Raw genomic sequence first — 25,673 nt, forward strand, 5'->3', positions numbered from 1 at the left:
CTCTGCAGCTTAAAAGAATTTCAGATATAACTGTGGTAACCAGCTTCAGCACACAAGCTACTGGGTTACAAAGGTGAGGGCAAAATATTTTGTTAAAATTCTCTGCCCACATGATATCTACGTGGGCATTATTTCATTGGCCATTTAACAGTCCACTGATAACCTCACCATGTGTCAACCTGAACAATAAAATTGGTGCTAAGTATCATTGTTGAGTTCAACTCAATACTTTGCAGATGGTCATGCACAGGAGACCAAGAACTGGATCCTCAACTGACAAAACATTAAGAAATAGGAGCAGAAGTAGGTCATACACTCCTGGAAGCTGCTCTGCCATTCAATATGAACATGGCTGATCATTTCTAACTTTCAACTCCACTACCACACTTCTTTATTTCACTCTTCCATGGGATGTAACCATCGCTCGGAAGGCCAGCATTTACCACCCACTCCCAATTGCCCTTGAACTGAGTAGCTTGTCAGGCCATTTCAAAGGACAGTTTAGGGTCAAATACATTGCTTTGTGGTTTGAAGTCTCATGTAGGCCAGACCAGTTAAAGGCAGGAAGATCTGATGAAGGACATCAGTGAACCAGATGGGTGTTTACAAAATTCGACCGCAGTTTTGTGGTATTCCAGGTTACTTTATTCCATCACCTGCCATTGTGGGATTTGAACCCTAGGTTTATTTTTATTCACTCGTGGGACGTGGGTGTCATTGGCTGGCCAGCACTTCTTGCCCATCCCTACCTGCCCTTGAACTGAGTGTAGATCAGAGGGCAGTTGAGAATCAACCACATTGATGTGGCTCTGGAGTCACAAGTAGGCCAGTCCAAGTAAGGATGGCAGATTGCCTTCCATTGAGGGCATTAGTGAGTCAGATGTGTCTTACCAACAATTGACAACGGTTTCATGGAAATCAGTAGACTCTTAATTGCAGATTTATTTTATTGAATTCAAATTCCACCATCTGTTGTGGTGGGATTCCAACCCATGCGGCCATAACATTAGCTGAGTTTCTGGATTGAGTCTAGTGACAATACCATTAGTCCATTACCTCCCCAGAAGTTGAGGGGACCAATTAGCTGGAGTTTCTGGATTCCCACTCTAGTGACATTACCTTTACATCACTGCCTTGCCTAATACCCCACTCCCATCCCTGTATTCCTCGATTTCTATTGTGTCCAAAAAACTATCACTCTCTATCCTGAATATAATCAATGACTGAGCACCTATTGCTCTCTGGATATGAAGTTTAGCAGAGTCACACACTCTACATAAAGAAATTATTCCTCATCTGACAGCACATATTCCTTGGTTCTAGGTTCTCCAGCTAGGGAAAAAGAATTGACCCTCATCAAGGCCTCAAACAATTTTACACATTTCAATGAGATCGCCTCTCATTCTTCTCAACTCCCAAGAGTCTAATCCATTCTGCTCCATGTTCCCGTTTCCAACCCTGGCCAATTTAAACATTCTGGACTGCAGTAAAAAATGTGGATGACCTCACCATTCTGCCGGTCCTGTTGTGGGAACAGCTGGTTCCCGCTCATGAAGGCATCCTGTGGATTGGGATTCAGAGCACTGGTATGCAAAGCAGAGTCAGAATTTGTTCTGTTGAAGTGATGAGGAGAAAGTGAGAAAAATAAATGAGAAGTTTATATACAGCCTTTCATAAACACAGGGTGCCGCAAAACGCTTGAAGTTAGTCTGAAAGTGATGTTGCAGTGAGGGAATTTTGATAGTAAATGTGTACAGCAAAATTCCACAACAGCAATTTGATGATCAGATTTTTTTTAAGAATGTGGTACTGATTAAAGAATGGACAGAGGGAACATTTCCATTGTTCTTCTTTCAAATACTGCAATGGCATATTTCGCCTCCACTTGAGAGAACAGGCAGAGCTTGCTTGCCTCATCTGAAAACAGGCACCTAAGACGGTGCAACACTCCCTCAGTGCTGCACTAGAAGTGGCAGTCTAGATATTTGTGCTTAACTATCTGGAGGGGGTGGGGGAGTTTAAAGCAACAGAGGGGACAGCATTATCCAGTGAGCGAAAGAGGAAGCAGCTCTCTGCAGACATGTCCACCTGCGTAGTAGCTAGCAGAGAGAATGAAACATTGGAGGACAATACATAATGCATATAAAATATCCTCCATAGCATTACAATGACCGAAGCACAATCAACGACTGCACCGAAACTCTTCCAGCAGATTCGAGTGAACATATTTCACTCTTTCCATCATTGAAAGTTTCACTATTGAGGGTGTGAGAATTTGTTGATTCAAGTCCTGACCCCAGTCCTGTTCCATCACTGCTGTAAGTGTACCAAGTCCTTTGCACAGGAGAGGGGCCACAGCACTATCAGGGGCTCCATCACATCACATCACTCACTCCTCCCACCTTGTGCCACTCAGTTAGCCATCCAACAAGTGCTATGGTTGAAAAGTAGAAGCTTCCCAAATGTGGGTGACAGCTCTGCTTCCTCCACTTGGCATTTAAATGACGCACTGATTTTTATGGAGTTATTAAGCATGATACAAAAGGATAAAAGGCAAAATACCCTCTTTTCTTTATCCTCACCTACTTCATTGTCTGCTTAATGCATAAATTATGTTCAGTGAACAATGATAATAAAACTTATAAAATCACTCACAAAATCTCTAATTGTTTAAACAAAATGTCTAGATCTGTAACAAAATCTCAGGTATTTGGAAAGCTCCCCAAGGTCATTCATAAGCAGCTTGCTGTTCTGAACAGCACCAGTTTAGAATAAAGTCAAAAATTGCCAGAGAAACCCAGCAGGTCTGGGTGGGTCTGGGGAGAAAAAAAATCAGAGTTAACATTTTGAGTCCAATATGACTTGAAGTTTTGAAGAAGAGTCAATCGGATCGGAATGTTAATTGTTTCTCTCTCCACAGATCTGCTGAGTTTCTCCAGAATTTTCTGTTTTTATTTCTGTTTTCCAGCATCTATAATATTTTGCTTTTATGTGAGCACTGGTTTGAAAGCAGGATGTTTATTGATATGGAACCAGGAAGGGTTGGGAAAATAAAGAAATTTGTGAGATGAATCAGTAGGACAAAAAAGAAAAGTAACATACCACTGAGATTAGGGATGCTGATTACTAGGAACACAGTCCGTAATAGCCCAGAATGGATTTGCAGGAAATCCTACTTAAAAATGCAGGTTGTGATTCTAAAAGAACACAGAAAGAAGAGAAAGAAAGACAGACAGGGCCCTGAGATGTTGTTCAGGATTAAGATGGTAGACTGTTAAAGCAAGGTTAGACCACATGGAATCCAGGGGGAGCAGCCAATTGGATATAAAACTAGCTTGAAGATTAGAGACAGAGGGTAATGGTGGAGGGTTGTTTTTTGGACTGGAAGCCTGTGACCAGCGGTGTGCTGCAAAGATTGGTGCTGGGTCCACTGCTTTTCATCATTTATATAAACGATTTGGATATGAATATAGGACGTATGGTTAGTTAGTTTGCAGATGACACTAAAATTGGTGGTGTAGTGGACACTGAAGGTTATCTCAGAGTACAATGGGACCTTGATCAGATGGGCCGATGAGCTGAGGAGCTGCAGACGGAGCTTAATTTAGATAAATGTGAGGTGTTGTAGTTTGGTAAGGCAAACCAGGCAGGTTTTATGCAGTTAATAGTAGGGTCTGGGATGTTGCCAAATAGAGAGACCGAGGGGTGCAGGTACATAGTTCCTTGAAAGTGGAGTTGCAGGTAGACAGGGTGGTGAAGGTGTTCGCATGCTTACCTTGGTCAGTGCACAGAGTATGGGAGTTGGGATGTCATGTTGCGGTTTTAGAATATTGCGTTCAGTTCTGGTCTCCCAGCCATAGGAAAGACGTTGTGAAACTTGGAAGGATTCAGAGAAGATTTACAAGGATAAAGCCAGGATTGGAGGGATTGAGCTATAGGGAGAGGCTGAATAGGCTTGGCCTATTTTCCCTGGAGCGTTGGAGGCCTTATTGAGGCTTATAAAATCATGAGGAACATGGATAGGGTAAATGATTAAGGTCTTTCCCCTGAATAGGCAATTCCAAAACTAGATGGGGACCTAAGGGGCAACTTTTCATGCAGAGGGTGGTGCGTGTATAGAATGAACTACCAGAGGAAGTGGAGGAGGCTGGTACAATTACAACATTTAAAAGGAATCTGAATGGGCACATGAAGATGAAGGGTTTAGAGGGATATGGGGCAAGTGCTAGCAAATGGGACTAGATTTAAATAGAATATCTGGTTGGCGTGGACAAGTTGGACTGAAGGGTCTGTTTCTTTGCTGTATAACTCTATGACTCTATAAGATTGTGAAAATGCATCACCTGCTGAGGGCCGAAATCAGTCTCAATCCAGGCGGTTTCTCCTCATTTCCCCATGGCAGGATACTCCTTCACAAAGCAAACAAAGGACAAAAACAGAGAGGTCTTGATTCACTTTGACTCTCCACCTATAAGTGTGTTAGTGAGAGGGTGAGAGAAAGAGCGAGAAATTGGGAGACAGCAGCAATCTGGTGCAGTCTATGGTTATCAGGAGCCAAGGAGGCTGAGCAACAGAAGTGGCATGACCAGATGCGATTTGCTTTAAGAAAGAATGTTAGTGCAACATCCAGACTGCACTGGTCCCGAAAACCGAAGAGATAAAAGGCACAAAATGCCCTGATTCAGGCACCCAGCATTATCCTCACCCTGTGTTTAATGAAATGAATTCCTCCCTTTCCTGAAGGTGCTGACTCTTCCTGGATACAGATGACTGTAGGCTTACAACAATTTGCATAAGTTATCAATCAGACAAGCAGCAAAAAATCATTGAAACTAGCTGTACCGACCTTATTCACATTAAACGCTACCTTCTCAACAACACTTGCCACAAGCAGTCATAACACTATTTGAAAGAGAGATAGCCGCTAAACTCTAGACAGTGAGTTATTCAACCATAGGGTGAAACTGGTCTACAAAAGTTGATCTCCAGTACTGGTCACTGGTACAGGGAACCCACATGATTAATGCTATTGAAAATGGATAAAAGCCACCTAACGCCATATCTGTGTTGGGAACATTTGATGGTGATAGCGTATACAAAGTTTCATTCTATATCTAACCCCATGCTATCCTTGTCCTGGGAATGTTTGATGGGGACAGTGAAGAATGAGCTTTATCCTGTATCTGACTCAATGCCATTCCTGTCCTCGGAGTGTTTGGTAGACACAGAAGTGAGGGAGTTTCACACTGTAACTAACTCCGTGCTGTACCTGTCCTGGGTGTGTTTGATGGAGACAGTGCAGAAGATGCTTTATTTTGTATCTAGTACAGAAAAAGTGTCCCATTTCCTGGCATGAGCCATGGAAGTTGGCTAAATTGATGGACTGGATATGGGTTCAAAAGGAGATGGTCACAATTCAGAAGTAATGTTATCAAAACTGCCAAGCTATCTGTGGTGGGTTTCACATGTCAATTTTGTCCAGGAAGAGCCTTACTCCCTGTTCATAGCTACCTGCAGATTGTGATTTAACTGCTGGTCTATGTGTACATATAATTTTGGAGAAGTATTCTGGTAAGGCATATAATCACCACATGTAAGATCCAAGGACCAAATGACGCAACATCATGAAAGATTTTGGGGAGGTAGTCAGGTGTCTAGAAGCCATTACCTCTATGTCAGTGTCCTCCTAACTACTCTCTGGCTCCACACACCCACCAAGGTCCACTCTAAAGTATAGATTTGTGTTTATATAACAATTTTTAACCTCGGTACGTTACTGGCCGCAAAGCATTTTGGAATGTATTTTTTTTTGGTTCAGTCATGGTTGTTGGAATGCTGCGTGTGGATTTTGCTGTGTGCAATGTGATAATGGTTGGATAATGTATTCAATAATGCGATTGGAGAGTAAAATATTGGCCACGATACCAGGGAGAGTCCTGTGTTCTTCAATGGAAAAATGCCATGAGATCTTTTACATTCATCAGGATAGATGGGACCTTATATTTCAATCTCATCCTGAACACACAATGCAGCACTCCATCAAAATTGCATTGAAGTGTCAGCACCTCACTGTATAAATCTGAATATTGGAAGCCTCTGAAAAATACATGATTGTGGAATAAACCAAGGGACCAGGAAATGATCAGAATTCACTACAGGGACTCAGGTACAATGATCCTTTGAAAAAAACTGCTTACATTCTGCTTAACTTTCAAGAGACAAGATGAATGAAAGACAAGATGGAGAAATGAACTATCACAGGTTAGCTACCTCACGTGACAGATCTGATAGAAAAAAGGCAAAATGCTAACTGAAAAAGTAGTTACCGAAAATCTCTTACATAGTACTCTAATTTCACAAGTTGGTAATAAGCAGAAAGAAGAGTGAACAGAGAGATGCAGAGACAGAGATGAAGTAAAAAGTCTGATGGACAGACAGACAGATAGACACAAAGCCATTCATAAAGAAAGAGGGAGAGGGATGAATGAAAAGATTCCATATTAAATCCTAGCTGGCAACAGCAAGAACAGGATCAGCCAAGTTCAGATACAGCCTTCAAGTTTTCAGCTTTCACCTTCATTGGAACATGTGAATCTGACAAGCAAAATGTTCAACTTTTGATAAGTGAACTGTTTTGCACATAGTCTTATGTAAGCCTGCATCCATCCTGCACTTCTCATATCCACATTCTGACAGAGTAGAGAATTCTTTTGCCTGCAGGTTACTGTTATCATCGTGCAATCACAGCTCACGATGGAACTCCTAACCCGGTGAGTCTCCACATAACAGTATGTTGAATATCCCTACAATGTCTCCCTTGGCCTGGATCTGATCAATAGTTTGTGTGTTGATTTGTCCAGTCTTCCTCTATATATCTGATAGGTAAAGTGTTTAAGAGCTTGAAGAACAGTGCAGGCAGGGAGCTTGCTGACAGTGGGAGTGGAGGGGCACTGTGCTACTCTGAAGTGGCTTTGCTTAAACAACACACCTCCTTGTAACTCTCATGAAATCGTGTTACACTTCCCCAAGCGTCAAGTTGAAATTAAGTTTGTTAACAGGTAATCAGTACAAGCTTAAGTATTAGCTGTAAAATAATTTCTTTAGCAGACTCCCTGGTTAATGACAGTTAGTAATGAGCAGGGTTCATGTTATTCATGGAATTTATAAAAGAAGGAAGACGACAGTGTTAATGAAAGCAAAGCAGAATGAACACACATGTTCCCAATACAAAACAGACTGTACAAACATTATATTGCTTAGTTACGTAACAAATAGTTGGTGCTCACAGCAAACTGGCAAGTGTACAAACAGACCTCTGGTTTCAGTTTTTTTTCCCTTCTTATTTCTGGTCACAGAAGCATCTCAACTCGCGACACCGTGAGGCCTGAGAAGAATCACTTTGCTAGTTCCCACGAGTTTGTTACAGGGTTTGGACAGATGACTTAGTATGGGTGCCCAAACGTTAGCCTGGGATCAAGGGGCATGTCCAATGCAAAGTTCAAACTACACACTTGGTCAGCACCAGTTTGATTTTCAGCTCAGTTTTCACCTTCCTTCTGGCAGGGGCTGTGGTACAGTCTGACACCCTCCCATATCACAATTAGGTGACAAAGCATTGGATAGGGAATGACATCAGGTGGCCTGAGCAAGCCAGGAGTCTTAGAAGTCACCTGATCTTTTTCTGACCCAATGCTCACTGAAGCATATTCTTTTTAGAATTCACTGTACGGTATTTAAAGCACAAGCACTTAGCTCCTCTTTAGATCAGGTCTCTGGGTCAAAACCCGAAACTTCCTTCCCAGTAGCTCTGTGGGTGGACATAGCAGCACAAGAAACCCCAGCTCATTATCAATTTCTCAAAGGTAATTATGTACAGGCAATGAAAAACTTCTTAGAAATACAGCACACCAGCTGATATCAATTAAACCAGCAGGTACTTGGGATAAGACCCTGACAGTATGCTGCTCTCTCCGTTTCACCGTAGCAATGGATTAGGGGTCTCCTGGGAGAAACAGAGGTCAGGTTAAAGGAATTACCTTTTGTTTATTATAACCACATTCCTGGGGCCCTCTGGTGGCACAATGGTAGTGTCTCTATCTCTGGACTAGGAGGCCCAAGTTCAAGTCCTATCTGCTCCAGAGGTGCATGATAACATCTTCGAACAGGCTGATTAGGAAAACAGGTTTCACGTGGCCCTCTTGTGGCACAGTGGCAGTGTCCCCACTCCTGGACCAGGAAGCCCAGGTTCAAGGCTCACTTGCTCCAGAGATGTGCAGTAATATCTCTGAACAGGTTGATCAGGAAAATAGGTTAAATAAAAATAAAAATTAAACCACATTCACCACCAAATACTCAGAAGAAACAGGGCCAGGCTCATCCCATTAAACACTGGTGTGCTGGGGCATATGTGTGATGCATACACCTCAAACCCAGGAAAGGCTGGAACCCAGAACATTCACAGCAGCTCTTAGTCACAAACAAGACTATTTCTTGATCAAAATATTTTATTTTTTAGGACAAAATGATGAATGCCGCATTTAAACCATTTAACTTTCCTTAATGGAACAAATCTGTTGAAATACAGGAGATGGTGGGGGTGAGGAATTTGAGAGACACAGGTTTTACGTAACCAAATAATCTAAATTACTTAGACATGCAATGTCTGCTCCTATACAGGAAACCACAAAAAGATGTGTGCACACCTAGATCTGCAGACTGCAGCAGGATTGATGTCCAGTTAATGAAGGGAGAGGACCGTCAGCCAGGATGCTGAGAACTCTGTACTCTTCTAATAATGCCAGAAGACCTTTAATGGCTACATTCAAATCAGCATGCCTGTATAATGCCACTTTTGACAATGATACGCTCTCTGAGCACTGCCTTCAAATGACATTTCAGATAAAGTGTGCCAATCCTGAGCAGTGAACCTTCTGACTCAGAGGCAAGAATGCTACCAACTATAAGAAGCCAATATGCCCAAATATAAAACTAGCCTGACAACAGGTCTTAGCATCTAAGCATGAGAAGCTCATGAGGGAGTCAGTGCTAGAAAACTGTGATTACAGGAATTTCCATTGAGGGAAACCGAAGATAAGTAGGTTCGTTTTGTTTGGAATAAAGGACACAGTGAGGTGATCCAATTCTATTTTTCCTGAGTGTAGGAACTGATCCCAGTGAAATCAGCATGCATTAGGGACACAAGTCAGAGCTGAGGAAGTCAAGAATATGAAGAGAGATCACGATAATCTATTTCATTCAAAGGGCAATTGAGTTCTTGTTCAGACACCAGCATTTGAATTAGGGTTCAGGGAGCAATCCAATGCGTTTCATAAGAGTGAAAAGATTGAATGGTACAACAGAAAGTTGGGGTGAGCTGTCAAAATGGAGACTAGTCACTCAGCCCCATATTTTTTTGCTCCTTTTCTTAAAAGTTCCTTCTGCGACACTCCAGAACCATAACACAGAATGCAGGAGCAGCATGGCAGCTCAGTGGTTAGCACTGCTGCCTCACAGCGCCAGTAACCCAGGTTCCATTCCACCCTCGGGCGACTGTCTGTGAGAAGTGTGCACATTCTCCCTGTGTCTGCGTGGGTTTCTTCCAGGTGCTCTGGTTTTCTCCCACAGTCCAAAGATGTGCAGGTTAAAATGGATTGGCCATGCTAAATTGCCCGTAGTGTCCAGGGATATATAGGTTAGGTGGATTAGCCATGGGAAATGCAGGGTTACAGGGATAGGGTAGAGGGGTGCATTCTGGGTGGGATGCTCTTTGTAGGGGTGGTGTAGACTTGATGGGCCAAATGATCTACTTCTACACTGCAGGGATCCTATGATAATTAATTCAAGATTACAGGAACACTTGACAGTCTGAAGCATAGATTTATGGGTCAATCCAACATCAGGTTTTTGTTGATTTTTACAGCATTGAACTATCCAAACCTAACTCCACCTTCAGTATATTGAAAACTTTTGGAAGTTTGATGGAATTCTTTCATTGTTGGACTATTCGTTTAGTGTTTGGAGGTGATTTAATGTGTGTTAGTTACACTGTACACCTGATTGCTATGGGCTACACAGACATTTTAACCTTTTCATCTTAAAAACTGACCCACTCTTATCATGTTATACGGTGAATGGTAATTTTGGAGTGATATCACAATAAACCCTGCAAACCAGATCCAAGTTAGAAAGCCACAAAGCTGTTGACAATGATAAATACTCCCCAAAATTAATACTTGGCACAAATCAGCAACAGTACACAAATGTTGGTTTGGGAAACCTTCACGGGATAAACACTGCAGTAAATCAATGTTCCTCATCAGGCTTTTATATGATGATACAACAGAGGAGGCCATTCAGCCCACTGATCCCATGCCAGCTCTTTGAAAGAGCAATCTAATTAGTCCCATTGCTCGGTTCTTTCTCCTTAGCCCTGCAACATTGTCTTCACATATTTATCCAATTTCCTTTTGAACTAGTAATGCATTTGCTTCCACTGCCCTTTCAGGAAGCACGTCAGATCACCAAGTCATTGCATAAATAATAATTCTCACTCCTCCTCTGCTCTCTCCCCTCCATTACTTTAAAACGTGCCCTCTGGTTACCATCTGTCCTGGCAATGGGAAGTGTTTCCCAACAACTACCCTATCAGGATCTCTCATAACTTTGAATACCTTTGTTAAATCTCCCTTAATCTTCTCACACTGATATATGCCTCAAATACAGTCTTTAAACCAGGTCCCAGCATGGTTTCTGCGCTAATCATGACAAAGTTAATCTCTCAAGTTTCTTTCAGAATTAACGGGCAGCCATAGCCTCGAATTCAGCGCATTAACGATTTAGCTGGTACAGGACGGAAGAATCCAAGAATTACCAATATAACATACATCACAACAAATACCGAACAATAAATTGTCTTACCGTCTCCAACTTGCATCTGGTGGCGGAGAGAGATAAACTGAACCATATGGGGAACTGCCAATGTGCACACGTTAAGGAGAAGCTGAGTTTCAACATCATCGAGCATTTTATCCAGTGTTACAGGAGCAGCACATTAAACGCATAAATGTGGAGAGCTAAGTGACACAATAAAGCAGACATTAAATATTCACTTCTGGCACCTTGGTTTAAATCTGACCAGTTGAAACTTTCCTCCGCTTCCTTAAAGGTTGTGTGTGAAAGGAATTTGGCATCTTACAGCTCAAATTTATATAAATATTTTATTATACAAAATCTGCTTGATGTTTTTCTGCCTAAGAGGGTAACTGCTATCATGTACGAAGTTGGAATACACAGCAATTAAACAAATGGACATCAAGCTGAAGAAAGAGATGTCAATTTGGAGTTTACAGAGATGGAATGGGTGAAGCCAGAGTTAGACACGAGGATAAGAATTTTAAATTCAGAATGGAGATACATCATTAAATACAAGGTTAATGTGAAAGTGGGACCTGAAACTGAAAGAAACAGACACTGTGAGATGTGACCAAGGGTTTGATGGAAGATATGAAAAGGGTTCTCTCAAACAAAAACCAAAAAAATGAACAGGTGAGATGGAGGATATAATGAAGGGATCATTAGCAATCCAGGTCTCAGCTCTGCTCCAATGAACTGAGGCATATGGTTGGAGCAGCCTCTCTGTGCATTGTGCCTTAGGAATGCCTGATGTTGATGCTGGATGCCTGAAATGTGTTTCATTAACCTGCCCCAATCTCAGTAAGCTGAAAGAACCAAAAAAAAATACAATTGAAAAGATTTACATTAAAAACAAAAAGCAGACCCTAGAGAAATTACACTGAGGAACACACATCTAGGAATAGTCGATTGAAGATTCTGCAGATGTGCTATAACGTTGTCCGGATATGAAGGGAAGAGATACATCCTGCAGGCTGACCCTCAACTCCATCAGCTGCAGATCATTACAGGCATTGGAAGGGTTTATGGAAAAATCCGTGGCCTGAACTGCTCCGCCCTACTCACTGAAGGAACACATGTACAGACTACAGCTGTCAGCAGATGAATAACTTTATGCAGTCTGTTCTTTTTTCAGCACTAATTCCGTTCAAACTCAATTGTCCTATTAGGTCTGTCCTCTTCAGGAGAAAGAAAAAAAAATGAAAATGAAAAGGTGAGCACCACAATTAAATTCAGACAAAAATTAATCATCTGATGATGTTTCAAATTCAGGCAGCTGGTTATTTCAGTGATTTCTAGACAGTCCGGGCCATGCGGAGGGTGGAGGATGAGTAGCCAGTAACTTCAGGAACACTCCAAATTGTTCAAGTGTGAAACTTTCATTAAAATGTTCTTCCCCCAACTGGTACATGAAACCACATGGTGGACATACAGAGCGCTAACACCCCTAACTAGTCCAGATTTGGTATTCAGTCACTAGTGGAAGTCAGGACGTGTATGAGTTTATATGGATGTTAAAGCTGGTCCTCTGAGACTAATAATCTAAAATTCAGTCTTAAAAGGTGATGGCCATGAACTCTAAATATTTCTAATCACTACTTAAATTCAAGTTTGTTTTAGGAACATATTCAACATAAAAATAGATTTTTTAGGAAAATTGAATCTAACTCTTTCTCTCCACTCCAATTGATATCAGGCTTTTTCTTAAAAAGGCCTCAAAAATTGTGAATGAAGACACATACAAACTTACATCTGGATCAATACTTGGACACCAAGTGGAAAATCTTGCAGTGTCCCAATTCCAGAAATATCCCAACTTCCCATTCATTCATGAGATGTGGTGGTGAGGGCTAGGCCTGGATTTGTTTCCGATCTCTAGTTGTCATCATGAAGGCGGCGGTGAGCCACCTTCTTGATTAGATTTGATTTATTATTGTCACATGTACTGAATTTCAGTGAAAAAAGTATCCTAACCAGATAAATCATACGCTACAACAGGAACAGAACATACCTTACATCAGGAACAGAATGCAGAATTTACAGCTACAGAGAAAGATCAACTCTAACATATGAGGGGTCCATTCATAAGTCTAATAACCGTGGGGAAGAACCTGTTCTTAAATCTGTTGGTACATGTTTTCAAACTATTGCACCTTCTGCCCAATGGAAGAGGGTGGAAGAGAGTATAACCAGGGTGGGGAGGAGTCTTTGATAATGTTGGCTGCTTTCCCGAGGCAGTGGGAGGTGTAGATGGAGTCATTGGAAGGAAGGCTGGTTTTTGTGATAGACTGGGCTGCACTCACAACTCTGTAATTTCTTGTGGTCTTGGGCAGGGCAGTTGCCTTACCAAGCTGTAATGCATCCTGTAGTAAGGAGAGGTTAAAGATGTCCGCAAATACTCCTGCCAGCTGGTCCATGCAGGATCGGAGTGCATGGCTGGGGACTCCAAACGGGTCACCACCCTCAAGGAGGTCAATCTGATGTCTGCAGTGGTGACTGTGGGTACAGGTGCACTCAAAGCTACTGGGGTGGGTGACCTCCTGGACCATTGCAGTCCATGTGTAGGCAAGCCCACTGCGCTATTAGGGACAGGAAAGGTTCACAATTTTCACCAGTGACAGTGAGAGAACACCAATATATTTCCAAGTCAGGACGGTGTGTGACTTGGGGAGGAACTCGGAGCGAATTTAGTTTAGACCATAGACAGTGGCTTAGGCCTAACCTCATATGAGAAACAGTTGACTGCTTTGCAATGAAGTGCCAGGATTTGGGAGATTCAGCCTTTGTATAAAATTGTTGGACAAATGTTTTGTTTTGTTCTCTGAACACAAAGCGATGATGTGAATCATGTTGAACTACGTCACAGGAGCGAATTTAAATTCAGCTCTTGGAAGTAATTCTTCCTCAAAAGGTGACAAATGAACAATGCATGTGACAAAAGATCCATGAAAGCTCAGATTTTTAAAAACTTACTCACTGCAATATCCATAACTCTAGACCCTATTTATATTTAGTTTGGCACTTTTTCTCAAGATATGGTCTTGGCACATAAGTGATCTCCTCTGTTTTAGCCCAGTCTCGGACAACTGCAACTGTTGATGGAACTTATGAATAAAGGCCACAGCAAGCAAGGCTGGAAATGTGGATTAATCATTCCTCGCCAAGAGATGTTGAAGAGAAGGAACAGAAAGAATTAAATAGCTTCAGAACCTACAAAACATCTTTCATCTGTGAAACGCCAAATCAAATCCTGAACACACATGGCTTGAATGGCAAAGTTCAGCAGTTAACACATGCAGGTTAAATAACAGAGATACTTGATACTGCATTGCATTTACAGAAAGCTTGGTTCCTTGAAAATACATTTCTGGGCAAATGTAAACAGTGAGACGCTGCCTTGCAGGAAATACTGCATCAAGGTTACTATTACTGAATGACTTCAGATACATAATAAATCACCAATTAGTGAACTGGACTCATTTTCTCCTTTATTCCTCCACAGACAGACACACAAATCACATTCTGAAACCTCTTTTGAGACGTGTCTGTTTTAACAGGATCTGTGCACAGCCACTGCAGTAACTTCAGAGTAAGCTGCTTATTTAAACACTGCCTCCAAAAGCTCATTCAAATGTAAGTGCCTTTTTTTCTGCTGAGATCAAGCAATGGATGTTCAAGTCTCTCCGTGATACCATCAGTTTTGCACATGCCAAGAATCTGATCCCAAAGTTCAGCTTGTCTTCTAATAGCTCGTATATAAACAAGTCACTGCTCTGGCCCCACCATCCACTTACAGCACAAGCTAAAATACCTCTATACCTATGTCTTTCCTAAGTAAAGAATTGATGTACATAATAGTTACACCAGAACAGTGCTTTTTTTTTTAAATCACTTACATTAAAAACTGTACCAATGTTTGAAAACTGAATGTGCTGAGCATGTAGCATAATAAACACCACACCGACTTACTTTCAACTGAGAAATGCACTCCCCACTATAGTACTGGAATCACCCAAGCATGGGAGGGTCCAGCTTGATTTCCATTTGTATCAATGTTGGTGAGATCGTCCTCGCTGATCAAGAGGTTAGTCAATCAAACAGCCTGCCCCTTAACACGAGAGGAAGTCTTGCCTCTAATCTCTAATCTGATTCTGCGACTCCATTGCTCGATTTGGAGGTGCCGGTGTTGGACCGGGGTGACTTTGTCCTTTGCTCGAGAATAGGACTGTGGGATTGAGTCTGGGAAACACTGAGCTTGACCACATTGCTCTCCCATGTTTGAACCTCTTGCGAAACTAAGGAGGGCTGCCCATCAGCCAGCCCCAGCGAGAGACACACAAAGAAGTGGGCAGTAATGGGGATAACAAAAGGAGAGAAAACCTTGCTTAGTCTTACTTCTGAATTCAATCAAACAGTGTAGGTTTGAGTCTGGTTCAGCAACTTATTGTTCTAAATTGCCGGATCAGAAAAATACGATGAACTCCTGAGGGCTGAATGAGGAAAATCAGGAAGACAGATAGATCTTTCCATATTTTCTAATCAACCCATTCTGAGATGTTATTATACATGTCTGGAGCAGGTGGGACTTGAACCCAGCTTTCTTGGCTCATGGCGGTACTGTCCCTACCTCTAGCACCTTTCACAGCCATAGGATATTCGAAGCACAGCTATGATGTAGAAGATGCAGGATCCAAATTATGCACAGCAAACTTCCACAAACAGAAATGTGATAGTGAACAGATAATCCATTTCAGGTGTTGGCCGACAGACAATAACATTTGCCAAGGACACCAGAACTCCTCTGTTTTTCTCGGAAATACTGGTCATAGGATTTATTATGCTTTCCTTTACTTTAATACTTCATCGAAAATATTTTGGAGTCCTACTTCAGTGCTGCACTGCTAGTGATAGCCTGGACTGCACATTCAAGTCTCTGCAATGAAACTTAAATTCAGAATGTTTCTACAGAAGCAAGAGAGTTACATTAAGCCAAGGCAGGCAACTAACAGTTAACATTTAGCAATAGTATACTTGGTCAGGAGGTCAGGACATTCCCAAGAACAGTGATGGAACAGTGTCAGACCTTGGCTAAAATGTAAGATTCTGGGAGTTGGATTATGAGGCTGTCCTTTGTATAGTCGAGATCAGCTCTTCTAATTTTGGCATAAATATGCGGGGTACTTTCCTGTGCTGATTGGGCAGTGTGGCACTTGGTCGTTGCTGGATAGTCTGGCTGGTTTTCATCTTTAGTATTATGTACAGCAGTGTAACAGAATGGAGTGTCTTAATTGGCCATTTCAGAGAGCAGTTGAGAGTCAACCACATTGATTGAAGGTCTGGGCCACAAGTGAAGAAAATCTGATTTTAGCTTTTTTTAATTCCAGATTATTTAACTAGCTGAATGTAAGTTTCCCAGGGTGACCTGGTGCGAATTAAATATGCGTAGTCAGATCATTAGGCTAGAATTTTGGATCACTAGTCCAGTAGCATGATACCATAATCATTAACGGGCAATATGGAAAGGGAGCTTTATCTTATAGGTGACGTATGCTGTACCTGACCTGGAAGTGTCTGACTTACATAAGAAAGATCATCTATTTCCCAAACTCTGATATCCCTCAATCTTGAGCATGGGCCAAAAAACCTTCGTTTGATCACAAATTTTTATGTAAAAAAAATTGGTTTTAAGTTAGGAGTGGAGACCAAAATATAAAAATTGCAGGAAGCTGGTATTAACACGCGGAGAACTTATCAGATGGAGCAAAGCGCTGTCAGAAAGGAGACAGGAACAGCATGTACGTGTGTGCAGGTCAAAGATCTGACTTAATGATAAATCACACAGATCTGTGAAACCGACAGCTCCGCTGAATAAGATTTTATCTGGAGTTGTTTTTAAGTTTTTGAGATGGCAATGAACCAGAATATCCTGTCAATATTCCTCATCACATTGAATATAGCCATGATACAGCAATTCCCAATGATGAGGGACTCACATTCTTAAAGTCACTAAAGTATTGCATGTGATTTATGTTCACTGTGACACGGGTTCCACGCACTCCAATTGTTAAGTCTTGTCCTCCAATACCTCACTATCCTATTGAGTGTCCAGGTCCTGTTTCGTGTTCACTTTAAGGCACACATCCCTGGATAAATCATTTTCATCTTCATCATCCCATTGGGATATGGTATCAAAGAATATCACAACATGAAATCAAGCCATTGAGCCCGACTAGTGCTGGCATTTATAATTCATTGAATTAAATGATGAGAAGGAGGCCCCAATCAGAAAACCAGTCAACTTCCTCACCCTCATTAGCTTATCTGGATTCCTCATAAATGAATCTATGTATGTTGCCTCAACTTCTCCATGTGGTTGCAAGTTCCACATTTTCAATACTGAGTAAACAAGCTTCCCCTGATTTCCCAGGTGAATTTATTCGGGACTGCCTTATCTTCACAGTCCCCAGTTCTGATCTCCCTCATAAATGGAAGCATCTCTATATCTGTCCTTCCATTGTTAAAATAAGGCACACTTAATCTTCCCTTTTTCAAGAGGGAAAAAAGCACAGCTTGTTTGACCTTTTCTGATGTTATATCCTCTCAATTCTAGCATAATTCTTGTACATATTTTTTGCACCCTCTCTAGTGCCATTATATCCTTTTTGTATTATGGGATACAGAACTGCACAACACTCAGCACTATCTAACAAGGATTTTATAGAAGTTTAATATAGCCTCCCTGCTTTTCAATTCTGACCTGCCAGGAATCTGAATTGCTTGGTTAATTTAAAAAAATATTAACTTGTTTCACTAGATTTGGCGATTTGTGCATCCATACCACCCGTGAGATTCATCTGCTCCTCTATTTCCAGTTAGGAATTCTATTCTTCAAGAGGTATACAGAGTCATAGCATGGAAACAGACCTTTCAGTCTAACCAGTCCACACCGACCATGTTCCCAAACTAAACTAATCCCACCTGCCTGCATTAGGCTCATATTCCTCCAAAATCTTTCCTATTCATGATCTTATCCAAATGTCTTTCAAACGTTGTTACTGTACTGGCATCCAACACTTTCTCTGGCAGTTCATGCCATACATGAACTACTCTCTGTAAAAATGTTGCCCCCATGTCCTTTTTAAATCTTTCTCCTCTCACCTTAAAAATATGCCCCTAGTTTGAACTCCCCTACCCTAGGGAAAAGACCTTGTCATTCACCTTATCAATGTCCCTAAACCTCCTACGCTTGTGAAAAATGTCTCAGTTTTTCCAGTCTATTTTTATGTCTCAAACTCTCCATTCCCAGCAACATCCTGGTAAAATCTTTTCTGAACCCTCTTCAATTTAATAATATTGTTTTTGTAACAGGGCGACCAGAACTGCAAACAGTACGCCAGAAGAGGCCTCCCAATGTCCTGTACAACCTCTACACAATGTCCTGACTCCTATACTCAAAAGGTTTGAGCAATGAAGGTAAGTGTGCTAAATGCCTTCTTAACTACCCTGTCTACCTGCGATATGTCTGGTCTCATTATTCTTTCGATAAAAATGCATTAGCTCACACTGACCAACAATGCAATTAATTTGTTGCACTGTAACGTGAGTTTAGGTATCACACTCCCTTTGAGTGAAATAGCTGCCAGTACGTGAAGCACCAGATTTACAACTACACACTACAATATACAACTTCACAAGTGACCATGGTGGGACTTGAACTCCATTACCCAGTCCTTTGTTCATGACCACAAGCCATGCTTGTGTTTGTGAACAGGATTAGGAAGGTTGATTTCTCTGGGAAAGCATCCATGCTTTATGGAGATCACCTTGCTTGGCCCAGGCCAGGCATTAAACCCCCTCTTAATCACTACCTCCACAAAACATGCTCTTGCTGCACAATGTGAATCAGGACAATGGCGTGTTCGTCTCAACTAGGGTGACCTGTGTTGACAGCAGGTCATTCAACAGAAGCTGGTGAAAATGTCAAAGTTACCAGAAATGTCGCAGTTAATTTAGAAACATCACAAGGCACTGAACTGATCGTCAATCACCAGATCCAATAGCAGAGTAGCAGAAGAGCTGAATCATCTTCACACTATTGAGCTGATAATATTCAACGCCGGTTACCATACCCCAACACAACAGGAAATGTCACTTGACAATGTTTTAGCAGTCACGCATCTCACACGTGCAACACAAAAATACTCCAAAAATATCCCATTTCTCACCATCAAAAGTAAAATCATCATATCAAAGTGTCTTTTCAATAACAAATAGACATAACTTGAAGGCGTCTGTGGATGCTGGAGCTTAGGGAAAATGTCAACTAGCATTCCCTTTCCTGCAAGGCTAATGTGTACAAATAGAATCTTACAAAATCAGGATTGCACAAAGCCACTGTAATCAGCCTGTCAACACTTGCACATACACACTCTCCAGCAGAAGTTGTTAAACTCTGTCTGTATGCAAGATCTGATTTTCTTCTTCACAGATGCTGAAGCCTACTGTTACCCAGCAGTGGCTAACTAACCTAGAAGTGATCCAGAATTGTACCTGGTGCTCTCCTGGCAGTGCACTTACCAGCTGCTAAAATTACCTTGAGGTGCAGATAGGACAATGAGACATTCTCTTCAGACAGTGCATGAAGCATTCTTCATAAAAGGGGTCTTAGCTCAGTGGGTAGCACTCTTGCTTCCATGGCAGAAGCTAGTGATTCAAGCCTCAATCCAGACATTTCAACTGCACAAATAAGGCTGATACTTCAGTGCAGTCCTGGGGGAAACGCTATGTTGCCAAGAATACCATCTTTCAGATCCTGCTTGTCCTCTCAAGTAGAAGCAAATATTCCCATGGCGCTCTTTCAAAGAAGAGCGGGGGAAACTCTCCCTGAAGTCATGGTCAAAATGAATCCCTTTAATAACAACCTAAATGTGATCTTGCTGTTTGTAGGAGCTTTCTGTACTTTTGCCACATTTCTTACATTATAACAGTGACGATACATCAACAGTATCAACAAGTAAATGATGTCTACTTTTCTGCTCTCATCAATCTTTTTGGTAACTTGCTCAAAAAACTCAGTCAAATTTGTCAGACATGATTTTCCTCACTCAAAACCATGCTGACTGTCCCTAAACAATTTTCACCTCTCTAAATGTCCATAAATCCGATGTTTTCTTTGGACTTTGAGAGGAAATCAGAGCTCCTGGAGGAAACCCACACACAGACACGCTGAGAGGGTGTAAACTCTAGACAGACATCAATTCCAAGGCTGGAATCGAATCTGGGTCCCTTGCACAGAGGCAGCAGTGCTAACCGCTGAGCCACCATGCTACATAACTGGCTGTAAAATGCTTTGAAATATCCCAATATCATGAAAGCCCTGTGGAAATGCAAAACCTTTCTGTTAAAGATAACAGATTTAGTGTGTGACCAGAGAAAATGACAGTGTGATGCAGTGGGTATTCCCAAAGCTCCAAAACTCTATTTAAAATGTGCTTAACTCCTCACTGAACCTGCTAAATTGTAGGTTGCTATTAAGTACGCAGTGTAAAATATCTCAGGCAGCTGGAAGCAGATGCACTTCAACACAGGAAAACAATACAGTAGACTTTTCCCTTGTTCTTTGCTTCTCTTCTGAATCGGGTCAGTTTGCACTTAATTACTTCTGTATCACAGTGGTTTCAAAGATTAAAACTTATTGCACTGTAAAAATTCAGTGAATTGATGCTAGAGATTAAGTGGCCAAGGTCACAGCAGTCAAGCCCACAACTCTTAATTTCAAGCTAATAGTTTGAATAAATTACAGAGCATGGTTTTAGGTATGGATGGCTTAGATCTGAAACATCCAGATCAGGAAGTCCCTGGTTCAGAGCTTAACTGGGTAGTAAAGGATGTGAGAAACTAAAATGTCAACGCCTGAAGGCATGAACTAAATGTGTGGGTTTCAAGTAGGAGGTATTAGCATGATGCTACTGCCAAGGTTATGGGCCATTCAAGGCTGTGGGCTTGGTGCTGGAAAGTGGGACTTGTGTTGATTCAGCTCATTTGTTAGTACAGCCTCTTCTGTATTGTATGATTCTATGCTTGACACACTAACAGGCCTGAAAAAATCTCCCTCCTTTTCTTTGAATAGAGATCTTTAACATTTACTCCACAGCCAAAACAGGCTTCAACCCTCACCTGAAAGACAATGGCTCTGACAATGCAGAACACCCTCAGTGCTGCATAGCCTTAATTGCAACAGCAGGTCTGGGAGTGGGACTTGAACTTTCTCACTTAGAGGTGGGAGGGCTACACCTATGAGGGAGGCTGGCACCTCAAATTCTGTAACATTTCGACCAGGTTTCACTCACAAACAATTTTTAAGCCTTTCAAATTACTGTAAACAATGAACTATTTGATCACATAGCAATAGCTCACTCCAGAAAGGTTTTGGCTCCTCTCTTCCACTTTGTCTGTTGGGTTAGTCCATACTGAGAATTACCAGAGAAACCTATTTTGAAGGCTCATTTAAGAGCACATTTCAGCACAAAGACTGAAGAGGAAGAAAGAACCCAACGCAATTCAAGAGCAGGAGCTCAACTGACACCAAGACTGAGTTCTAAAAGGCTGTGGATTGTGAACTAAAGGGGAGAGTGTGAATAATTGAGGAGTTCCTCAGATTTAAGTACCCAGATAAGATGAGTGAAAGCAGGAAACAGAGCACAAAGTTGTGTATTTCTTGTCTTTATTTTTTCATGGGATATTGCCCATCATTATTTTCCCTTGATGGCTTGCCAGGTGAGTTCAGAGGGTTGCTAAGAGTCAATGCTACTGCTGTTGGTCTGGAGTCACACATAGGCCAGAGGGTAAGGATAGCAGATTTCCTTCCTGTAAATAAAATTAATGAACTAGATGGGTTTTTAATGACACAGTCACCATCACTGGAGACTAGCTTTTTAATTTCTATTTCATTAATTTAGTTTCAAGTCTACCAGGAGCCATGGTGGGATTTGAAATAATGTCCTCAGAGTTTAGTTTGGGTCACTGGATTACTAGTCCAGTGTCATTACCACTATGCTGCAATCTCCCATAATCTAGCATGGTGAAGGAGGAAGAAGTCACCGAATGCTGTGGTGCAGGAGGCAGTCATTCAGCCCATTGTATCTGCATCGGCTCTCTGAGTATTTTGTCTAAGTGCCAATCTCCTACCTTTTTCCTGTAGGCCTGCACATTGTTTCTATCCAAATAATCATCCAATTTCCTCTTGGATGCCTCAGCTGAACCTGCCACCACCACATCTCCAGGCAATGCATTCCAAATTTGGATCACTCCTGGGAATACAAAGGTCAGTAGTCCCTCTAATTTATTTTCCAGTGTGCAGACCTCCTTAAACTGCTCCCACTGCCATCACCGGCAGTGACAGCACTGTAATCCTGAGGTTCACTCCTGTGTTATACAGCTCACAGTGCTCTCTATAAACACAACCAGAACCATTTTTTTGAAGGATAGATAGTTTCATGCATATCATTTAAAATAGCAGAAAAAAGGTTTTGCAGATCTAACATCACTATTCACTGAAAACAAAAATGAAATTCTACAAATATAATGTAGGCCTGGGAAGTGAGGGGAACACAAAGGATATCTGTCGGCCATGTTTATCCACTGCAGGCTGGCGTCGGCGAGGTGATATCATGTGACTCCGGTCTCTGTGAACCCTCTCCACCAAACCATGATGCCGCGTTCCTCGTGCAGAATCCAGAGTGGGATGCAATGACGTCTGAGGGTGGCAAGAGAGAAAGAAAAAGAATTTTAAAATGCTGCCTACTATCTCTCTACACTGATCAATAGGTTACCACCAATCGCCTCCATGAGGCATTTAAAAGGACAAATTCCACTGTGTCCCCACAGAGAGCACAATGTGGATAGCAACACACTGATAACATAGTGACAGCAGGTTACTCTATATCTGGACACAACACACACCTTGTCATCTCAATATTACGCAGGTGAACTGATTCAAGTCACTCAACCATGCACAACATCGACAGTCTGGATTTTATATATTGCCTTCAATGTGCTGAAGGATCTCAAGGTGCTTCACAGGATCATAATTAGACATGATCTGACATCAACCGGCATATGCAGGTATTAGATCAGGTGACCAAAAGATTGGTCAAAGATGTAGGTGTTAAAAAGTACCTCATAAATGGATAGCAAGGAAGAGACGTTAGGGAAAGAATTCCCAAGATTGTCACTTATGAATCTTTTCTTCTGTTATGGGCTGCCATCTGCTATCTTCTTGTTTACCAACCCTTTTCATCTCTCTCTCTCTCTATATCTCTCTGGGCTCCATCTACACCAATCTGCTCACCTCTCCCCTTCCCCTCACCCCCAACTTTCTCTTCAGCATAAAATACTGCTCTTTTCCTAGCTGCTTACAGTTCTGATGAAGAGTCACTGGACTTGAAACATTAACTCTGCTTTCTTCCCACACGTGCTACCAGACCTGCTGAGTTTCTGTTTTCGTTTCAGACACCAGCATCCACAGTTCTTTGTTTTGTCTCAATGTTAGGACCAAGGCAGCTAAAGTCACAGTCACTAATGGTGGAGAATTAAATCAGAGATGCATAAGAGATCAGATCTGGAGGCGAGATCTTGGAATGCTCCAGCAATGGAGAAGGTTGCAAAGATGCCTAAGTGTAATGATGCCGAATTTGAAAACGAGTTTAGGTTATGCAACAGTCTCCAGAGACACCAATCACACTGCAGCATCAAGAAAAAGGAATTCCACAATGCTTTATTTATTCCCAGATGAATAAATATCCCATCCGAGGAACTGCATCTCAGGGAGACTGCAACCTGTAACAAAATATCAGCAACAGCCAAGCCTGGAAAAGCTCAGTACCACCACAGATCAACCTCAATACTGGATCATTCCTGCACCAGGACTGGCCTGATCATAAGGAGAGCTTTGTCAGGCTACTATGAATAGATTCTCAACAACGTCACCGAGTTCATTATTTTGGAAGAGTGTACATGTTGAAGTACAGTGATGGACTCCCTATGCAGTCCTTTCAGTTGCTTCACGTTGGGTTATATGATTACATGCCCACTGACAGCTAACAAGCCAGTAAGCTGATGTTGACAACGCACCAAGCACACTTTGGGAGCAGGCAACACCAAAACAGACCATTAATTTGTCACTTCAATTTATCACAGCCGACTGATAAAGCATCTGTATTACTCTCCTGGGTTATACTATGTTTTCTGAACATAGCCTAAGTTTGGAAATGAGTGTATGGAGCAGGATGTTTTTCCCATTTTACATGAACTGTGTGAAAATGGCATGCACACACAATGTTCCACTTGATAGAAACACTGAGGCACTTTTCTCACCCTGTTGGTACCCCAAGGCTTTCAAACAATGGCACTCATGAGCTGGTGACCCTAGATTCTGAAAGCCCAGAGACAGAGTGGCACTAGTTAGACTCCTCGCCTCCTCTTAACTTCTCAAACTTCTTGAACTTGCTAATAACGATCAGTAAAAAGCCCCTGCAGTGGACAGGTGTGCTTGGGTGACACATCTGTTGCTACAGTAAAGTTCAGGTTTCTATCACGCCACCTTCTATCCTGGACTTACAAGACAGACCAGCACATAACTCCTTTGCATTTATACATACCCAGTCTCTGTGGGAACCAGCTCCTGCATTAAAAACCAGGCAAGCATACATAATACATCAATGCCTGTGACATTTTGGCTGCTCTCCACATGCAAAGCTCTCACATCACCCAGGCTAGACAAGTGACAAATATAAAGTTGTCTCCAGTGACAACACTGTATACACCATACAACAGCAGCAACTTTACACAGTGCCTGAAGCAATCAACTTCCAGTGCCAGCTCCTCTGTGTTGGGCAGGGATCATGTGCAGTTCATGAGTTCTTAAGGCACACTTGAAGCAAATAGCTCAAACTTGAGGTACTTCCTGTATCAATGACTAGGATGAAGGGACTGAATGTACATTGATAAATTTTCTGATGACGCAAGGATAGGTAGGGAAGTGTGTTGTAAAGAGGCCGTAAGGAGTCTGCAAATGGATAAAGATAGTTGAGTGAGTGGGCAAAAATTTGACAGATAGAGTATCAGAATGTGAAAAAAATGCAAACTTGTTCACTTTGACAGGAAGAGTAGAAAAGCATAGAACAAATATTTAAATAGAATAGTATAGTATATTAAATAGTACTATTTAAATGGTTAGAAATTACAGAATCAGAACATACAGAGGGCTTTGGGGGTCCTGGTGCATGAATACTCCAGTGCAAAGTGACTTGGTAGACACATAGTACGTTGGCATTTTTTTGCAAGGGGGATGGAATATGAAAAGGAGGGGAATTGCATGAGAAGAAGTTTAGATAAGGTTCACGTGACTGATTCCTGCGATGAATGAGACATTTTTCCATGAAGAAATTTGGACAGGTGAGGTCTGTCTCAGTAGGAGTTTAGAAGTACAAGAGGCCACCTCACTGAAACATTCCAGATTGTGAAGGAATTGGACATGGTAGATGCTGAAAGGATGTTTCTCTTTGTGGGAGATTCTTGAAATCAGGTACACGATTTAGGGGTCTCCCATTTAATGTAGAGAGGGGGATAATTTTTTTTCTCTCAGAGAGTTGGCATTCTCTTCCCTAGAGAACAGTGAAGACTGGGTCATTGAATAGTTTTAAGGCCGAGTTAGATTGATTCTTGATTACGGGTCCGAGGAGAAGCTGTCATAAAAGGAGCTG

General features: G+C 41.8%; 1 protein-coding gene across 3 annotated transcripts in view; it reads right to left on the reverse strand.

Moving 5' to 3' along the window:
- crtc3 (CREB regulated transcription coactivator 3) overlaps positions 1-25,673 on the reverse strand; it is a 69,086-nt gene that overhangs the window by 16,268 nt on the left and 27,145 nt on the right. For 2 of the 3 annotated variants that reach the window (XM_020522380.2, XM_020522383.2), the window contains exons 3-6: positions 22,532-22,666; positions 10,918-10,979; positions 4,344-4,409; positions 1,510-1,613 (exon numbers count right to left, since the gene is read on the reverse strand). In XM_020522380.2, the coding sequence (XP_020377969.1) occupies positions 1,510-1,613; positions 4,344-4,409; positions 10,918-10,979; positions 22,532-22,666 (367 nt within the window). The remainder of the gene's footprint in view (positions 1-1,509; positions 1,614-4,343; positions 4,410-10,917; positions 10,980-22,531; positions 22,667-25,673) is intronic. The other variant, XM_020522382.2, reaches the window with a different exon arrangement.

The sequence above is a fragment of the Rhincodon typus genome, chromosome 36 (assembly GCF_021869965.1).
Source record: "Rhincodon typus isolate 14 chromosome 36, sRhiTyp1.1, whole genome shotgun sequence".
In the NCBI taxonomy this organism is placed as follows: Eukaryota; Metazoa; Chordata; class Chondrichthyes; order Orectolobiformes; family Rhincodontidae; genus Rhincodon; species Rhincodon typus.